The sequence below is a fragment of the Tyto alba genome, unplaced genomic scaffold, assembly GCF_018691265.1.
Source record: "Tyto alba isolate M040663 unplaced genomic scaffold, T.alba_DEE_v4.0 Super-Scaffold_10, whole genome shotgun sequence".
NCBI lineage: Eukaryota > Metazoa > Chordata > Aves > Strigiformes > Tytonidae > Tyto > Tyto alba.
The window spans coordinates 27462501-27483464 of NW_024881262.1; the positions used below are offsets into that span (position 1 = coordinate 27462501).

Below are 20964 nucleotides of genomic sequence, written 5' to 3' on the forward strand. Positions count from 1 at the left end.
AATGCATGGCTTTTATCTCACCGATGGGAACTGCAAGCTGAAAGAAAATGCTTCCATAAAAATTAATTTGGATGTAAATTACATTTCAGTACTTCTGTTGCATGCCAGTGATAAGGGGTAATGACTGAAAGAGTGAGTAGATAACTTGCCCTGCTGAATAGGTGGTAAAACTGGTGAAAAGATCTGGTTGTTTTCTTGCTGTCCTTGGGCTATCAGCTTTCCATTATAACCACACAGCAACACAGTAAAGAAGTCCTTGCCCAGGACTGACTTCTGGTGGTGAAATTGAACCTTTTCAGGCTTACCAGAAACTTGCTGGCTGTGGCTATCTAGCAGAATGCCCAGAAGATATCGAAGGACCAAGTGGGTCAAAAAAGCCAAGAATGTTGGTTGGGTTGCTTAGGACAGCCTGAGGTGTTCTGCAGCAGCAGATGGAAAAAATTGTTCCAGCAGGTGTCCCAAGGGCAGCCTATCAAAATCAGTGTCGCTTTGAAATACATGAAAAACACAACTAGCGTAAAACTCTCCTGGAAACATTATTGGTTGAAATACCCCCCTTACATGTATAAAAAATTCTGGTCCACCACCTAAACCACAGACAGGTTCTGAAATCCTCCCTGTAGGAGTCTCCCCAGGTTTTGCTTCTACCCCTTGGCTGCCTTAGTCCACTACTTGTAAGGGCTGGTGTGGTGGTCCCAGGGACAAAGATGTGTCTCATCCTATGTCCAAGTGAGTTGACTGAGTAGATGCTTGATCTCCTTGGCAGTTGCTCTGGGCCCTGGGTGGCATTCCCTCCCTGCTCTCCTTTCTTTTCAAAGAACTGGAACCCACAACCCTTGGTAATCCCTTCCCTATCTTTTGAGGTGTTATTCATATCTCTTGAAGTATAACTAATTTCCCAGAAACAAAATGTTTAGGCAGTATCTTTGTCTTAGCTAACATCTGAAATTCATCTTGTCCTTGGATGTCAGTGGATTCTATGTTGAGATGCTTTTCTTGCATTTAAAGACAAGAAAATACCAGTTTATTTCACAGTCTCTTCCAAAGGGCAGATTTGGATGGTAAACCATATTTGTAATGCTCTGATTAAAATCATAATTCTGAGAGTGTATCTTCCTGACACTGAGCAATTCCTATGTGGTAGATTTGTTATTTTCTGAGAGGATGGGTGTGAAACAGTCTTATTTAGAAAAGTGTATCTATAAAAATAGAGTTTAGAATATTGTATATATAAAAAATTTCTGTCAGTCCAAGATTCTCTTTGGGCAGAAAAATACTGCTTTGCCCTTCTTCCTTTGACTTCAGGGTATCTGAAGAGGTAATGAAGTTGGAAGAAACTGATGTTTGGGGTAGAGTAGAAGAGGATTGAAGTTCCACCAGAAGTGTCTGTCAGAAGCTTTATCAGATATTCTGTGTACTTTGCTGAAAATCTTCAGTTCCTGAGATGTGCTGTTTTTTTTCCTGCATCCTGGCTGAAAATACTGATGACCTAGATTTTTTTATTTTGATTGATGGAACTGTACAAATATCAAGGATCAGAAAATAGGCTGTCTTAAGAGGCTTTGTTTCTGCAGATTGTCTTTGGTTACAATAGTCCTGTTCTTCATATGCTATGAGTAACTTGAATTAATGACTTGGGTTTGGGGCTTTTTTTAATTACATCCTTGTAATTTTAATGAAAACCGACTTCTGAATGAGGTTTGATAAAGGTAAAATATAGCTAAATGCTTCTGGAACTTGAAAATCATGCCAATCCAGTTGTCATCTTGTAACTTGAGAAAGCTTTTAATTACATATTCTGAAAGTATTTAAATGACCAAATCTCTTCTTTTCCTTCCTTTCCCATGAATTGTCAGAGAGACTAAGTTCAGAATCTTCTTTTGTCCAGAGAGTGAAGTCTTACCTGGCTAGGAGATTCTTCCTTTTCCTTCACATGGGGAAACTGAGAAACCATTTCCCTTTTGCCCGGTACTGCTATATGTGGTTCTACTGATCTTATCTTAAAATGCCAAGTTTCCTGCAGAACTTTCATTCACTTAATTTCTATCATGTTCACCTGGGTATTGACGGTAGGTAGGAAGGAGAGAATTGTGTGTACCTGGCAGTAAATCATGAATATCAGTTCAGGATTTGAAACGTTGAGATTCTTACAAGGATGACTGCTACTGCCTTTTACCGTACCTCATAGCAAACTGTTTAAAATGTGCAAGGCCACATCTTCACTCCCACATTTGTATGGCAGTGTGTGTATTTACCTTTCTATTTACTGTCTTTATAAAGGAGCAAGCTTTATATAGTAATTTCCTTCTGAAAACTTAAGCTCTACATTGTGGCCATGCTTATGCTTGAGAGGTCTTGTGGGTTTGCTTTGTGTCTACCTAGGTGCTCTTCTAAACCTTTCATCTGCATACTGTTCTCCAGATTTTCTCAAATATGCTTTGACTGCATTCTGCAAGGTCAGCATTAATATCAGATATGCAGCTACCAAATACATTTAGTGTTGTCAGTGCATAGACTACCTCAAAGATATATTCTACGGCATTAAATACTGTCTTCTCTCAGAAGTTATCTTAAATGTTTTGCCATTAGTGCCAGAGGAGCAGAACACAAATAGCTCTGTAAATTTCTGCATTATTACAAGAGCTTCATTTGTCCCGAGATGGTTGCTGCAACATCATCCTGTGCTTTACAGTGTGGCAGTATTTATGTTTTTTTTTTTTTTTTTTTAAAAAAAAACGATTCTGGGTGGTGATCCTTAGCCTACCATTTGCTTTTCACCTGCTCTTAAGCTCAGGACCACATTGTTCAGGTGCAAGACTGATACCTATTTTTGTCCTCTGATTTATTTGCTAGACAGGGGCTTTGAGAGGCATTTTGTCATGCTTACATTTAGCCTGGTGTCTTCAAAGAGGCAATCTATCATTTTATGGAGAGCTATGTAATTCCATCTCAAGGGCTGGTTTTGAAAGGAGCATTCTTTCTGACAAATCTGGCTTACTCAAGGTCCCAACTGTTTCTCATCAGGCTGTTCCTCAACAGTCAGAGGGTGTCATCTTTTAAGGCTTGTAAATAATCATCTTTGTGGTGTGCTGAGAATTCCTGTGCTACTGCTGTTTCTGTCCTTTATGGATATGTTTATCCATCCAGCTGGAGTTTCTAGACAAGCGTTTTCCAAACTTGTGTGAGCATTTTGTATCTCAGGAAAATCAAAAAAACAGCCTATAGAAATGGCACTTGATACTGAAGAAACAGTTTCAAAGTGTATGCCTACAATATCTTCCTTTTTCCCAGGCAGCATGACTAGTGCTATGGTGGGAATACTGGTGCAGATCTATGCAGTGTATTTTATTTGAGTTATGTGTACTTTCTGCACAGTATGATTTTGAATGTTCAGGAATTGATGTTGTTGATAAGGAAAGTATAATAGTTGGCATACAGGTAAGAGCTTGTGGACCACTTTGAAGCTGACAGTTATCTTTCTGGGGTCCTTACAGACGTAGCCTGGCAGTGCTGCAGTGGTTAGTGGTTATGAGTGGTTATGCATGCTCAGTGTTTTGAGGAGTCTGAAACTGCCATTTTAGTACAACCAAATGGGCTTACCTTTGGTGGGTTCTTGGATGCAAAGTTAGGTATGTGTTAAAAGCTCCTTTAAGGGACAATGGACTTGTACTTGCATTTGACTGAAGTTGTTTTGTACTGCTTGCTGGTTTTGCCGCCTTCAAACAGAAAATACCAGAAGGTAGTCACAAACCAAACCACCCCCCCTTATATTTTAAGTAGTAACATTGCTTTCATGGAACCTGTCTTGTATCTCTTTTGTGGTCAGTTGCTTTGAAATTAATTGGCAACACCTCAAACAGAGTGTGTTTTTTACATCCAACTTTTTTCATTTATGTAGTCTTGGATTTGAAAAAAATGTTCCAGGCATGTGTTTAGATGACCGTATAATAGTGTCTTGTACTTCTCAGCTATGGCAATTGAAATGAGAACATCAGTGCAGTGTTCCACACATGCCTGCAGGGAAAGCTGTGTGCAATATAAGAAATTCCCATCCCGATTCTAATGGAACAACAGGTACCCCCTTCAGACAGTTATGGAGAGGCTACTTCTGCCTCTCGTTCTTCATGTCCTGTTCAACAAACCTTATTTAAGACGAAATAATGAACAGCGCTTGTTTTATATTGTGCATCCCGAACATATACAGTCACATTTTCAGTCTCTCAATGGGCACTTCCGAACCTAAATTTTCTACAGGAGCCATGTTTTGTTTTTTGTGTTTTCCCTTGCTTCAGTTTTCAGCAGAACAGCTCTGTGGAAACAGAGAAGTCCTTAGAGGATTGTTCCTGTTATACTTTGCCTCTGTACCTTTTTGATGGATTCTGTTATCTCTTTGACAGTACTCTGTAGTAAATGCGTATTCTTTCAGATGCTGTAGGGAACTTTGAGCTCTAATTGGCTAAGAACAAGTGATATAATTCTTTGAAGCATTGTTTTTGTGCAGTGTCATTCATGTGTTGAGGGAAGAAGCTCACGAGTTCCTTCTGTTGATAGTTGATGAACTACAGGACAGGTTCTTTGTGGCTTGGAAGTGGAAAGCCTTGTTCATTAGGTTGCAGAATCTGACAGAAATTTGAGCAGGTTTAGATGATGCTGAGAGGATACTGGGAGCCCTACTCCATTTGTTGATTTTTCCCTTTGAAAAGGTAAGCTGAGGGATTGAATAGTTAGACAGGCTTTACATTGTGATAGAAGATGAAATTCAAAGGCCTCAAACATAATTTGAGAGTGTAGTGCTCTGTGAAGAGTGGTTTCAATATAACAAGTTTTGTAGAGTCAGATGGAAGCATAGTGTAGATACAGGGGGAAGAGAGGAAGATGCAGTAGGGAGAAAGTGTGTATATGTCAGAGTTAGATACTCTTGCTTTTGTGCTTTCTTTGTAATGCAGCAAAAGGTATAAATCCATAATACTGTTTTCTACAAGTAAATTGTTACATGTTGTAACTCCTGGTCTAATATTTAGAGGTGGGCTAAACTTTAGGAAATTACGTATACCTGTTATATTTGGCTAGCAGTCTTCAGGCTATATAGGATTGTTTAATATTTCAAGCCATGGAGTTGTCACTCTGAGCCTGTGATAGAGGATTGATGATTAATGAATCTGTTTCAGTGCTGCCTTTCAGAAGGGCATGAAGACCCTTTTCTCCAAAATCCCTCTCTTGTTGCCAGCCTCAGAGTAGTGATACTGTTGCTGTGATGATTTTAGGCTCTAAGTAGGATGTGAGAGGAGAAACAACTTCTATCAGACTAGGTGATGCAACTGGAGAAAATCCAAGTGGGTATTGGTCACACAAGTTTGAGGTCTGAGTTAGAAGTGGCAAATCTCAAGCTGAGCACAGTTGAATATTCTGAGGTTATTCAGAGTTTATCTTAACTTCATTAACCTGTTAGATGCAGAGGAGAGGCAGTTGCCTGTAAGGAAGGGCAAAATGTAGCAGGCAGCTGAAGGAGAAGTAGTTGTTACGCCCTTTGGGGATGTGTGTGGGGGTGTTAAGACTGAACTAGAGGTTGGGACTGAGTGGTGGGTGCCACAGAATCAGCAGTTTTACTGAGTTTATGATTGTTAATATTTGGAGTTTGATTTTTTTGGTTCTAAGCTGTCAGTTCAAATGGATCAGATTCAGCATTAAAAAAATTGAATTTACTTACCAAAACAAGCTCATTTTCAGTTTGCAATATGGAACTATATTCTTTTAGTCTAGCTCCCTGTAAAGGGTTGACATTCCTAGTAACATTCAAAGGACAGAACTCTTTTTACCAATTAATTTGTCTACCAGATGATTAAAATTACTTCAGCGTGTTTGCTGTATTGCTGGTGCTGAATTGATAACTTAAATGTGTTGAGATTTTTAAATTTTTATTTTTGTCTTTGGGAATTGTAAAGTAGCAAAAAGGCTGGCTGGTAAAATAACTTGCTAAAGCATACTTCGAATATGCATTGTCTGAAATGTTCAGTAACTCCCCCATATGTAGAATGAGAGAATATATTTAGATATAATTAAATTATGGAGTTTCTGTCTGGGTGAGCACTTACACCCATTTGGAAAAAAAGAAATTTAGGCATGAATAAAACACATGGAGGCCAATATATCATCTTAGCTGATAGCTATTTGGAGCTAAAAATCTGAGGCTATACTTTCATGTTGGAAAGACTAGATTTTAATAATCTAATGGGTAGTAGCTATGTCAAATTAACAAGTTTTGGTAATCCTTCAGCAATTGCTGTTTTAAGCTGAAGTGGACAGTGTGTCATCAAGTATTAAAAACTCACATCTAAGAAAAGCTAAGCAGGTGCTGGAAGGCCATTTTTTTTTTTTAAGGTATTTTCCTGTACTGAATGAAATGTAAGAGTTCTCTATGTGAATGACTTGCGGTGGACAGCGTTCTTTCGATAATGAGTGGCATAAAATGGGGGAATGGACAAAAATACATCAAGAGACAGTGAATGAAAAATAGTGCTAGAAAAAATGTAGTGTTACAGGATGCCTCTGCTTAATGAAGTTTCATTTAATGTTTGCTTCAACTGTGGGATATACTGCTAAATGCTGAAGGCACGACTTCATCCTGGGAGGGGAAGTATCCTTGGGGGGAGTTAGAGATGTTAAAAAAAAAAAAAAAAAAAAAAAAAAAAAAAAGAAAAAAGTAACACAGTTACTTATATCGGATGGTTTGGGTCATACATCTGAAGTAACAGTGATGAAGACTCTTCTTTTCATGTGGTTTGGCTGTTTTTGAATGCTGGGAAGAAAGTATTTTGCTGATCTGGTGTCACAGAACAGGAGATCTCTCGGTTTCCAAGAGTGCTGCTGAACTGCAGCTGTTTTCCCCACACCTCTCTTTGGATAGTTCTTTGCTGTTACAACCTAGTTTATGTAAATAGCAGAGATTGATGCTGAAATTTAAATACTGGTAATACCAAGCTCTAGCTATGGCTTGGGTGGTGGTGTGGGGTTTTTTGTTTTTGTTTTTTTAAGTTTGCGTAATAAAATCTAGCTAAACTCTTACCCTCCTGTGACTTCAGGCAGTTTAAATTTGAGCTACATCATTCTTAAGGTTGAGTAGGCAATTTTTCTATTGTTTAGTGATCTCATATAAAACATGAGAGAATCTGGAAAAGCAGCATCTCCCATTTTGTCAGTTAACCTAGAGATTTGGAAGGAACTTGAGGTGAAACTGTAGCCAAAGACACAGAGAGCTTAAGTTGTTATGCTTGATATAGAAGGCTAGCATGTGAATTGTCTGACAAAAACTCTTATATGGCAGTAAAGGCTCCATAGGAGAGGGTTCTTCAGCCTGTCACACATACACAGAGCAAGAGAAGTACTGGAAACTGGGATAGAGTCAGGGTAGCAGTAAAGTATAAATATTTCTAACTACAGGTATGGATCATTGAAACAGTTTACCTTTCTATTTGGTAAACTTTCCTTGGCAAGAAAGATTGTTACAAGGTAAGTTGCTTTTCCAAAGAGGATACTTCAGCTAGGTCAAGCGGTTTCTGTGGCGTTGTGATACGGAGAAGTTGGATTAAACAATCGCTTCTAGTATGATGCATATTAAATTCTGCTGTTCTGCATTGCTGTAATTCTAGCCATATGCTATTTTTCTACAGCACTTTGATTTTATGCAGTGTCTGAGAGTACAGAATTAAGATTGGGAACAACTGTGGATTTAGGGTTTCCTTGTTTAAATGTTGAGTTTGTTTAGTTTGCACTGTATGTTAATTGTGTAACAGTTTCTAAGTGTTAAAACTCAAACAAGTTGAGTAACAGTGTCTCTGTGTGCTACTTTGTTCTTTCCTGTAAAATCATCTTTTTCTTTGTATCAACTGGTATTTTTTGAAGAGTATTAAAAATCTTTAAACTTTTCTTCACAACCTGATGATTAACCTTAAAAACAAGCTGATTTAGGATTTCTGTGGTTTGCTTGAGTTGGCAGGAGTTTTTAACGCTTTGTTCACTTGATTGGACTAGTAATCATGTCAGTACAAACGTGCTTCCTGCTGAAGGGCTAGAAAAGATCTCACTTGTTGGGTAGTTAATAGATGTTCAAGCTGTAGTAGTATTCATTTTAGAAATTAATTCTGTTAAAATAACGATGGACATATTTTAACATGCTGCAAAAATTGGCATTAATTCCTGTTGTTGATTGTTTTGCATCTCTCCATAAAAATGGGAGACTGGGAGGAAAGGAGAAGGAAGAGAAGGCTAAAGCTATAGAAAGCGTCACTGTCAACACTTTAGCTCCACTGTTAGCTCTGACTTGAGTCCAGCCAGTCCAGGTACCATTTGCTTGTATGATACTGAAACTTAGAAACTCTCCTTAAGTTGTGGCAGAGTTTTTATTTGAGCTATGACCTTGTACCTCAGTTTTTTAGATATTTGCACTTTGAATTTTGAAAACCTTTTCAGAATGATGTATTGCATCATGCTATTGTTTGTAATTTTGATCGGCCTCTGGTAGATAAATCTTCTGGTCTGACAATGCATTGTTTTGGATGCTTCCTCTGTGTGTGTGATTGTTTCGGAATCTCTTAACTATTTCATACTAAAAGTGAAAGCATTGGCTTGAAGTGTCTATTCCTTCTGTCATTGTTCATCTTATGTTTGATATCCTCTGTCTAGGAATCTCTTAAATATGTCTAGCTACCCTATTTTCAAAAGACATGAGATGAGGAAATATCATGCAGGCTGTTTATTTCCTCTTCTTCTGTGTAGTTCCTGTTGCTGCTTCCTCATCAAGTCACTCTAACTTGTTTCAAGATCTTTTGCGTTGCTTTGTTAGAAGGTGACATAGGAAAGTTCCAGGGCTTCCTATCTGAATTTTTAAATTTATTATGTCTGTGCTTGGATTGCTGTATTTAAAAATATAGGTGAACCCAAATTCTCACTGAGGAGCCCATGTATCCATATTTCTTTCTCATGGTCTCTTTGGCAGCAGAGGTGCAGGTATGGGGGCTTGCTAGGAATGCTTTAGAGGTCTGTTTTTCAGATGGGAAGTTAGCGCCCACCAGTTCAGAGAGCTGCACCCTTACTACTAGGCACTTCTGGTGTTCTTTTTGGAGGAGTCCCAAACTTAGAATCAACTACATGAAGATGCTGAACTTCAATAATTTCTGCTTAGGACAAAGTTCAGCACCTTAAGTTGCTTCTACAAAAAGAATTTATATTGGCAGACCAGAATGCTGATTTTCTTGGGACTCAAACATTTCATAATACTAGTTTATATTGGCTAGGAATCATTAAAACTAAAAGGCCATATTTTACTTGCAAATTGTTATATTTAATATTGTTTCTTGCTTATCTGAAAGTGGCTGTATCTTGTGCCTTTAAACAATTACCTGTTAAGCATTAGCTTCATAGACAATTGGCAGATTACTTCCTCTTGTAACGCTTGTCAAGCTGTAATTGATGGAAATTAGATATTTTTTTTTTGTGAGTTTGATGTGCTCCTAAAATATTTCAAACACTCATACTGCGCTAACACACTTATGAAACTAGCATGCATTGTATTTTGTTTGTAGCTAATTAATTGAACTGATTGCTTATGGCTTGCTATGTTCCAAAGATTGCTGGAGCTGGTAAGCATCATCTGATTTTTTTTTTTCCCCTTTTGTAGAGTTTGTAGGAAGAAAATAAGTCTTTTTTCTTTTCAGTGTCTAGTTAGTTTCATAACTTAAAACGCAGTGGTCACAGGATTACACTAATAAAACTATATTCTTATTTCTTTAAGAAGCAATAAGAGAGGGGGAAAGCTGGTTTAACACTTCAGGAAGCAATATTTCCAAGTGCTTAGCTAGGACCTCTTTACTGTATTTTATTGTTGGCAGCCTATATTATTCTGCTTGAAAGTTTTTTCACATAAATTACTTCATTGCATTCTAGTAAATGTAGGCATAAATATCAGCTATGAGATATTAAATCTGTGCATTAAAATTTTTGTAATGCAGGTTATTTCATTAAATGACTCTGAATTTAGTTTGAATTTAAATGGTAAGATTTAATACACAGGCTATAAACCAAACAAAATCAAAACCATCCAAACTGAAATGCATCTTAAGACCTCTGTCACATGAGAGCTTCATGGTTCATCTTTTGTCTCTATAGAAAGCTACCTATATGAGAGTGAGTAGTGCTGGAATATACTAGGTACATGTGTAACATTTGCATTTTTCTTCTGAAGCTGCTCACTCTGCTCTTGCCTGGCAGTAGGGTTCATAACCTGCCTGGGAGCTTGGAGCTGATCATTGGAAGACCTGTGCATCTGCCTCTTTTGGATCATGGTCTGCTCACAGATCAGGCCTAGAATCACAGACTAGTTGTTCTTTTGAAGTTCTCATCTCTTTGTAACTGTGTTTTTGCTGCTGTTTCCCTCTTCATCATTTCAAAGACTCCTTCTCACGGTAGGAAATGGGAGCAATATGCATGACATTTGGAAATAAAGTGGCTATCCAGTTTTAAACTACAAATTTCTGAGGTTTCTTTGTTACCTCTTGTAGAAGATAGTGATCTTTATTGCTTTTTTCCCGTGGATGAATCTCATGTCATCTTGGATCTGAAATCAGTCAAGCTCAAACTTGTTGGAGATGATGTTTTCAAATAAGGGAGTTGCCCTCAGTTTTTCCAAGGTTCATGATTCACCAAGGACCTAGTAGACTAGGACAGCACGTGGTGGTGCTTTACTTCGTAAGATTAGGTTCCTGATCGGGAAAATCTCCATAAAATGTGGAATCAATTATTTTTCTTTGTAAGCAAGAAAAAGAAAGTCTACTATTATTCACCACTGTATTACAGCATTTTAAGGATATTCTTGTCTTCCATATCCACCTGCTTCCTGTGAATTGAATAGGTTAATTTCTGTAAGTGGCAGACTTGGAGAGAAGCACGGCACGGAACTCGGGAGTGCCAAGGCATAACGCACACAAACATGGTGATCCTTGCTGAATTCTGTCTCTCAATTTGAGTCATATCTCTTGATTTGAGTCTTACTTGGCTATGTTCCTGCCACTTCTGAAAGGTCTCTAAATCAAATTCTAACAGGCAAAACTTACTACATATTAAATGGTTCTAAGCAAGCCATTCTATTGTGGAGCTCATGCAGGAGTCATAAAAGCTTGTTGGTGTTTTCCTTTGTTTATTTTGGTTTTTTTTTAAACACAAAATAATGTGTATAATCACCTAAACAGAGCATTAAAAAGTCACCAAAATCTGTTTGTTAATTCTTCAGAGTGCTTGGCAAGTGCTTACTCTTTAACTTCTCCAGATGCTTTCATGGATACGTGATATGGTGCAGCCTTTCAGATTACTTTGGGAGCTGGTGCCTAAGGATCACAGGGGGAGGCAGCCTTTTTAGAAGTCCTAGAGTGGCCTGAGCAGATTAGTACCTGAACCTAGCACATCTGTTGGTACAGCTTCCATTCCTTTGAGACATCTGATCATTCCTTCTGCTACTGTTTTGGACTGACTCTTGTATTTTAAAAGCCTTTAAAAATGACCCAGGATACTTTCTTATCAAGCCTTCAACATAGAAAACACTGAAGTACTGCTTTTGAGTTTAGTGAAATCTTCAAGTCCACTCCTTAAATTTTCTTGGGCTTCCAGCTTAGCCTGTCTTCTGATCTTGTTCATTCCTCTTTACCTCCTGTCTTGTGGTCCAGAGTTACCAAACTTGTGGGAGATACAGCAGAAGGGTCCAGCATTTTCTGCTGCTACTCAGCTGTGTAAAACTGTGCTGGATAGACAGATTCCTGTGAAGTAATCTCTCACGTGACAAGTCAAGTGGTTTCCTGACTTTGCCTGTGTTAAGAGATCCACAGAACTGCAGTTCAGCGTTCAGCTGCTTTTAATGCTGCTCCCTTGCTGGAGCTCTGAGATCACTAGCCAGACTTGAGAAGTTAGACAGCCTCCACTTGCTTAAAATTCTTAGAGCACTCTTCTGTGGCCGGCTAACTCTGTGCAACAGGAGAGTGAGTCACATGGAGAAACACTTCAGGGAGAACGGGCAATGACCTTTTGCTATTTGAGGTTTACAAAGGTTCTGTTTGTGCCAGTCCAGGTATTGCCTGTCTTGGCTGAGAAGTTTTTTGTAAATAATGAAGTGAGTTTAACACTTGTGACAACTGCTTATTGCAGTGGAATTTGCACGTTCAGTGGGTATGTAAGGACAGTGTAGTGTTCATGCAGGCCAGGATGGATCTTAAAACAACAAGGCTATTCTGAATCTCTTAAAATTTGCAGATAGCAGGTGAAAGAGTGATACAGTGGCAAGAAAATATGCTAATTTAAAGCAATCACTAAAGCTCCCAAATTATTTGAATGAATTATGGGCATAGTTAGCCAGTGATTAATTTATCAATTTTCAACTACTAACACTGTTATCATTCTAGTTTTGGGGTTTTTTTTGTTGATAAATTATCTGAATTTGGACAGTTTTTGTTCTCTGCTCTTATAAAGGCCCTGCAACTAGAAACATGTCCATTTTGATTTTCTGAAACTGGTCTTAACATGCTAGCTTTCTTTCAGATTCTCTGGATGTTCATATATATTCAGCATGTTCACATGAAGAAAAAAAATCTTTAAAAGGTGGTGTGGTTTTTAGGATACAGTAGCAATTTTCTGAACAAGGTTGCAAACCACACCTATTCATAGGACTTAGTGTGTGCAATCAGTGTGCTCTTTTCAAAATGCTTCCCTTGTTCCTTTACTGTAGTATGAATGCGTTTAAAGTATTTAACCTTACAGTAACTCGCAGACAGGAAAATGCTTTTGTTTCCACTTTATTCCTGGGACTTTGACATACAGGTGTTCAGGTATCCTGCTGAAATTCACAGGAGGAAGTCTGTGGTGAAGAAGAAAGTGAAAGCCTGGTCTCTGGAGACTGGTGATAGTTCCATGTTCCTTTTCCCCCCCTCCCTCGCGTGCGCGCCCCCCCCCCCCCCCCCCCCCCCCCAGCTTGTCTTTTCCTGCACCCAGTAGAATATTCAGTTAATACTTTAAATGATCAACATTTGATTTCCCAACTAATAGTAGTTTTTTCCTTATAGAAGTCTAGTGAATATATGTGCATATAGAAGCAGCATATGTAGTTTTCCTCAACAGTGAGACTTCTTCATGTCTGGTGTGCATGTGAGATAGTTTGGGTTTTTGCTTATTTGCATAAACTGGGACTAATGGAATCCCAGAGCTCTGGGGTATTCATCTGTGGGCTGTGGAAACTGTGCCCTGAAGCACTGCTTAGTCCTGTAGGTGCAGCATGGACATGTGGAAGACTACTTGATAAGACTTCATGGAAATAGTAAATTCTATAGATTAAGCCCTCAGTACCTCAGCATAATTTACCAGGGTTTGTTTTTCTTTCTGGATTTACAGAGATATGAAAAATGCTGTAATTGGAAACAACAAACAAAAAGCCAACTTGATTGTTTTGGGAGCAGTTCCAAGGTATGTCCTTTGCTACTCTCCTTTTCACTGATTCACAACAGGTCTGGAATAATGATCCTTAGGTCACAGGCACTTTTTTGTTTTAACTTTGATTGTAGTTGACTGCTTACGTTCTTTAATATAACTGAGAGAGACTTTAAATATCTGTTAAACTTGTGTATTACAGAACAGGCTGTTGAATAATGATTTTAATTTAGATTTTCATAAAATTCTCTAAAGTAGTCTTGGTGATATTTTTTTTTTATTAAACTTTATCAGTTTGGGAATTAAATCTAATTTCCAACACTGATGATATTAATGATAGATAAAAGTAGTTGGTTGTATATTAATGCTGTTCTTCAGCCAATTGCCTGGTGAGTTCACAAGTGAAAATGTGTAAGGTTATATTAAAAATAGAATTTTAAAATATTAAAAAACATCTGAGATAATTTGCTTGTCTTTTCCACCTGCTTCAGAGGATTAAAAACCATTGATCATACTTTATTGCTGAATTACTGCTTCAGCTGATGTTAACATTTTCTGGATCCTGATTCCACTAGTACAAATTTAACAGGTAACTAGCTAATGGATTGCTCTCTACAGCTTTCATTTCATTGTTCTCCTGAAGCTTTCTTTCAGTCACAGTTTGCAGCAATGGAAAAGGAAAACATTGAGCACTGCATTACTTGTGCTAGCAGTATGGGACCCACCTATGAATTTTTTGCTTAAATGGCAACTAGGTCCCACACAGTCCTGCTTAAGAAAGCTTCTTCTGGCATGTCAAAAATGGGTTTTATTTGCAGGGAATATCTTCTCATTTACAGATTGAGTTTGTGTCAAGGATAGCCCTTTAAATTTTCTAGGGATTAGCTGTGGGGAAAACCCCTCTACCGAACCTGTTGAATTATCTTCTGTTTTGACCAAATGTAAACAGGTGAAGAGAAGACTTCATGTGAGACAAAAGGTCAAAGTGGACATTTATTGAAGATTATACAAAGTTTAAGGGATTTTTTTTTTCCAGTAACAGGCCCTAAGGGATTCTTGTGACTACCATTGATTCTTGTGGTTCCTATTTAAAAGTGACAGAATATTTCCCAACTTCCAAATCTAGAATCTGCCTGTTCTTACCTTTTGTAGGACTTAATGTTCCTTCAGTTATCCTGCTTTCTGCTGTTACTTGTTCTGTGCCCAATAATGAAAATCCAGAAGGCGTTTTTTCAGTTGTTAATGCTTTCTGGCTGTCCAAGTAAATTACATGGTTAATCTATGACTGCAAATAAAAGACTGGGTTTTGAAAATCTGAAAAGGTAAGCTATCGTGCTTGTCCTTATTTCAGTACAAGTTATCCTTAAATGACAGGAAATCTAATGTCAAGCTTTTTAGACCAGAGGTGTAGATGAAGGTAAATTGGCTGGGTTATTGTGAGAAAAGACAATTTTCACTGGCTAAAAATTAAGTGGCATCATCTACCAAGTGCCTTTCTGAAGGCTTTAGAATTTCCTTAAGGTGTTGCAGACATTTAAATAGATAATAGACCATTTGGATTAGAGAACTGCTGTTGTTCTCTCCAACAAGGTGGTGGGAATTTACGGGCTTTTTTAACATGCATTCTGATTCGTGAAATGGCCACTGAAGCCACTGGAGTACGGGAACCTTTGGAATTCCAATCTGCAAATTAAAGCCTTTCCCTTGATAAGAATAGGAGTAAGCAAGCTAACATTCTTTGTTATAAGTTTCCTCTGAAAAGTTAATGAGGAGAACAGTTATCACAGAGTTAGGTGATGATCTCCCAAAGGAAGTTGATTCTTTTCTATAATGGCAGGGGGATAGTTAGAATTCTGCTGCTGCTGCTTTGTCCTGTGGTTCAACTTCTTGTTTACCCATTTCTTGCTTCTCTCTTCTTCCCCAAGTATTCCTTCAGCAAGCTTTCAGAAGAGACCTTTTAGACCCAAAGAACCCCTTCAGATTTCTGTCACTTAGCGGAAAAGAAATCAGTATCATCAGATGTTAGAAAAGACACCTATGAGGTTTGGGAACAAATCTAGGAAGTATCTTTTGTTTGAAATTGGGCCAAATACTACCGGTAGGTATGAAGTATCTATATTATTTTAAAACATTAGACTGCTGCTTGGTTGGAAAGGAATGCAAAATGCTTTGAAGATCACCATACAGAAAGGAAATGCTGGGGAAGAATAGCTGAATCACTGTCATTTCTAGGCCAGTGGTCTCCTGAGTCCATGAGCTGACTGCTTAGTGGTGTCATCTTTAGAAAGGGAGACATATCTATACCTTAAATTAATTTTTTTTTCCCTTTGAAGTTCAGTCTCACCTATGGTCACTTCCTGACCATTTGTTCTGAAGAGGGTGCTAAGAAAAAACAAGTTGGTTGAAGAAAGCTTGCAGAATTGCCATGTCTGGATTTAAGAGCTAAGAAGTGTTAAGAACTGTACAAATATGTACACAAACACAGTCCTAGATGTTAAGAACATAAATATAGCCAGCCTGTATGTGGATTTTGTTTTTTAAAACCAATTTTCTGTATCTGTTCATCTCTACAGAATGGGAATTATTCCTTTACATTCTCATGAAATGCTAGCCTTAGACACCTCTGTCAGGACTGCAGAAATTTTACTTTTTGGAACTGTTACTTCCTGGTAGTAGTCCTAGAAAATAAAATTTCTAAAGTTCACGGGGGAAAGGTATTTTATTGCCATAATACCAAGTTCTTTCAGTGGCAAGCCAACTTTAAACAGAAAGTCAGCCTTGGGTAAAAATAGTTTACCATTTGTACTGTCCTTCAGTTTTCTATTTTTTTTTTTTTCTTCTACATACGTGCTGGCAGAGAATGAGGAAGTCCATACTAATTATTGGAGTACTCCTTCACTTGACAGTTTTATAAGAACAGCTCTTGTGCCTATCAACATGTCAGACACCACTTCAGAGTCCAAGTTCAAGTTTTTTGTCCATTGCTCTTACCTCCTAAATCTCAGGAAATGGTTATGTCATCAGTTCAAATGTAAATTGTTCTTTTCTAAGTCATCCTGATAGGACTTCTGACTTAATGAAACAATGTTCATTTAGTAGCAGTCGAAGCCTTTTGTCTCTGGTACCTTGAGGCCTCCTGTATACGCTTTCCTACAAACTGCATATCAGCTACTTTTTTAAGGCCAATGAAGTAGTGAGTGGGTTAGGTTCTGTTGCAGGCAAAAGTTATTGCTCTTCAGCTTTTTCTGAGTTCTGCAGTGCACAGTCTAAAGCCTCTGGCTGAGAGATTGAATCGGAAAAGGAAAATATCCAATGAAAAGAACACAAGAGTAAGTTCTTTAACTCTCTTTTGCAAGTCTGGACCACTTTCTGGTACCCTGAAAGATAGGGCATTCAGTGGTTTGTAATCCAGTCTGACTGGGCCTTTCAAGCCTGTGATGTATTTCCTGTTTTCTTCTTCCTTCATCTGATGGATGGCAGAGTGTAGAGAAGGCAATGTTAAATTCCAGTCATCAGAGAATAGCTTTGTCTTCCTGTACTCTGTGGTTACCTGTTAAAGCACTGACCTGTGATATTTTGTCAAAAATGTTAGCTGAAGCAAGTTATCGCTTATCTAATCATTACTGAGAGTTTAATATTTAAACTAATCTACTTCAGAGCTGGTTTCTCATTCAGAGCTTCAGTTATTCCTTTGCTCCAAAATGAATACAATTTTAAAAATCAAATCTTAAACCGAACTATCTAAAACCTTTAACAAAAGCACTAAATCATTCTTGTCGCTTACCAAAAATGATTTTCTAACTTCCAGCTGATTGTTCTCCAGTGTCTTAAGGCATGCAGTCAGTTGCTTGGAGCTGTAATATGGTAGTGTACTTCTTCCCAAAGCTAAAGGCCTAACTCTAGGGAGGTGCAGCTCAAAGAACTTTCTATAGTTAATTTTCACATTTTTCCAAGTAATTTATTAGGCATTCTGTTCAACTGTTGTTTTTTTAATTATTTTAAAATTTCTTTGAAGCACATTTTCAATGCCAATGCTGTGATAACTATGTAACCTACTAATAAGATGAGATGATACCTCTCTTAACTGGAAGGTTCTGTTACATCCCAAAGTCAATCTGCTAAGGAAAAGGGTTTTATATAGGCTAGTGTCTACATTAAATATAAGAAAAGCATCTGTAAGGAATATTTTGCATGCAGTATAGGCTGGTAAATACTGGAAAAATGAAAACTGATGTACTGATAAGTAGAGGAATTCACATATCTGTGGTAGTGTTTAAAACATTTGAGTGTGTGTTCCTTTTGTTTTGAGATTTAAAAAGAAAACTCAGGTAGGATGGTTTTGTATAGCTCACAAGTGTTCTCATCAATTCTTTGTTTAAATGCATGGTATTACAAATTCACCAGTGACCCATGATGTTGCTACTTGATCCTACGTGGTGCTTAGCACAAGAGCACCGTTACGTATTGAATACTTTCATGATGGGATGCTCACTATTGTCAGAGCAGTTGCAGAACTGCAGGGTGGAAAAACCACACTGTTGCTTTCAGCTTTTCTTGGAGTTCTTCAGATAAATGTCAGATAATGTTCTTACTTAAGCAATTTATTTACTGTTTAAGCGGAAGACAAGCAACAAACTCCCTGTGTTTAGGTATTTAGGAATAAAGAGGTGTGTACATATAGCAAGTATGACTTTAGATTAACACCAAGAAAGAATGTCTGTTAGTTTGTGTCCTGAGAAGCTTGGCCTCCTGGCTGAAATATTGAGCAGCCTGGTCTAGCTAATCTGGCTGTAAGCAGCGGGTGGACTGGATGACCTCCATAGGTCCCTTCCAACATCATCTATTCTGTGATTCTGTAATCTGGTTTAATGAAGAACTACCATTACATGTCTAGTTTTTCCTTGGGGTTATCCTTGAATTCAGGCACTCACTCTAAAAGTTATTTTAATTAGCGTCTTTTATAATGCTACTCCTAAAGGACTGGCCATCCTTTAACTGTAGGAATGGAAGTACCCGCTTGAGAGAGCCATCTCCTGTACAGACAGGATGTATTAGCACTTGCGTTGAGTATTCAGCTCTAAATCCATCCTTAGGTAGTATAAGGAAACACTTTCTTACGAGGAGGGTATGGTTTCAGTGGAAGTCTTAATTCCTTAATTTATAACTCTACATGATGAAATTGTGCATGGCATCTATTTGTGCAAATATGTTGTGCTTGGTTCATGTGGTCATGCAAATCTCTTTAATTACTGACTGGTTAGGATTGGACATAGCAGTACTGAACCCAGTGCTATCCCAAAATGGTTTTAGACAGAGGTTCTCTAAACCACCTTTGGAGGGGTGCTATGGACCATGGACCTGATACTGAATTTTGGTAAAGAAGGAGCAGCACAGTAATGGATTAGGAGTCAACTTGCTTTGATCTGACACTAGTTTTTCTTTTTTGTACCTGTGTCAGTAAAGCCGTTGCACTATTTCAGAGAATAAACTTAGCCATCAGGTTTTGCTGCAGTCTAAGGTTGGGGTACTAGACAGGTGTGACTAGGCTTGACAATGACAGCAGATAATTTTTTTTTAATGTTTTCTAGTTTCTAATCTTAAGGTAGCCACCAAAATAGTTGGAAAAGTTCAGGTATTGTGAAGTGACAAGGGCTTATGAATGGTGGAAACTGGTATGAGAAATATTTAACCTTTGTGTGGATTTTTTTTTTCCTGAGTGACTGATCATAACTGATGTCTGCTGCTGACTATTTCTGTATCTGATGGTTTATTTTCTCATTTTCTTTGTTAAATAATTTTAAAAATATTTAAAAATCCTTAGTAGCTGGAGATTGTTTTTCTTGATAAAGGATGAAGAATATTTAAGGTTTGCTAGTTTTGATGAATCGTATAAGTCCAAGTTTCAATACAGTAATAAAAATATGAAGAACTGCACCTGTGGGATATTTCTAGATTCATCACACATGCTTTCCTATGAGGAAAAGGGAGCAGCCAATTACTTCCATGACATGGAAGAGGGAAAAGAAACCTCATCATGGAGGCTCTACCCCTTTTATTGAAAGGAGATGACAACTCTTTCCCGTCTAATTTGTATGTGCAACACCATTTGTTAAAGAGAGAATAAAACCCGAACCATTCTTAAGCACAAGGGGTTGAAGCACGCCTGCAGTCACTCCTGCAGACATGTGAAGAAAGATTTCTAGTTTGAGGCCTAGAGAAAGAATAACTCTAGAAATGTTAGTGAAGTGACAGAAATAAGCTGGCAGTATTATTATTATTTTTTGTGTTCTAGGTGTTAAACTGGACTTTGACATACCAGATAACCTGTCTTAATATGTGTGATAGTATCTTTGTTTCTAACAGGAATGAACAGTGTACAGAATCAAGCTGGGGGGCAGAAAAAAAAGGTATAAATAATTTAAGCTCCAATAAACCTACACCAATTTTGAGTATCAGATTTGGATGTTCTGACTTTTTTTCCTAGACTTTTAAATACTTACCAGTTAAGGGATCAAGTCTTTTGTTATGATAGCGAAATTGCATTTTACAGAACATTAAGAATTTGTTAAGTTTCCCTTGGTCATTTGATATTCTGGAAAACAAAAACGTTTTAAAACTGAAAAGTAGTATTTCTGAAGAAGAGTTGGTTTGATTGTTCTGACAAAGCCATAAATCTGTCAGTAATGGTTAGATGAATTGTTTTGACACAAGATGTCTCTTACCTTCAGAAGAGTGTCGTATCACTTCTCCAGAAGAGAGCCCTGGTGTACTTAGTGATGCACAAAATAATTATGTTTTTCTTAGCTTGTTAAATCTTTTATAAAGTAGTTTTTGACAAGATCATGTCCAAAGCCAAGGAATACTAGGATCTACTCAAGTTCCAGTCCCCAGTTTGCCTTCAAGTGTCGGTACTTTTTCAGCTTCGTCTGTTTCAGTGGAAAAGCATTTGGATGCACAACACAAACATGAGATGGAGTTGGACTTTTTGCAGGTTGGGGTCTATTTCTTAGAGAAGGGTTGCTGAATAAGCAACATGCTAGCACCTTGTTGTCCTGATGCTACCTTGGATTTTAAACATAATCTGATGAGCTGATGATTTAGAAACAAATGGCCCTTCAAGGCTCCTGCTTGTGCTTTGAGCTTTTTTCTTTATTTTTACTTGGCATCTTTCTCTGAAACTAGTATTTCTGGAGTAATCTTGTCCCTAATCCCTCAGTGCTTAGTAGCAACTCCTTTCTTGCCTTCCTTTGAAAACTTTTGTTGGTAGGAGTGCAGCATTTGTGGCTTACATCTCTTTCTGTTGCCTTTGGGTTAGGACTATGTTAAACTAACAAAAATACCTTTGCTCTGACCCAGGCAGTGTATGTAAAGGAGCAGGTGAAAAGCCAGGTTGATTTAACTAGTCTCTTCCTCGCATAGAGGGTTATCTCACAGAACCAGTCCTCTGTGCTTCTGATCATATCCTCCTGCCACTTCTTGTGTGGATGTTGGTGTGTCTGCACAGAA

The 20964-nt window shown here is 37.9% G+C and overlaps 1 protein-coding gene across 6 annotated transcripts in view; it reads left to right on the forward strand.

Annotated features, from left to right (window-relative positions):
- Window positions 1-20964, forward strand: part of ARMC8 (armadillo repeat containing 8) — a 76913-nt gene that overhangs the window by 2965 nt on the left and 52984 nt on the right. For 4 of the 6 annotated variants that reach the window (XM_032992598.2, XM_032992601.2, XM_032992599.2 and 1 more), the window contains exon 3: window positions 13423-13494. The exons of 1 other annotated variant lie outside the window; for it this stretch is intronic. In XM_032992598.2, the coding sequence (XP_032848489.2) occupies window positions 13423-13494 (72 nt within the window). Of the gene's footprint in view, window positions 1-13422; window positions 13495-13949; window positions 14048-20964 lie in introns of those variants that run through there. One more of the 6 variants, XM_042797410.1, reaches the window with a different exon arrangement.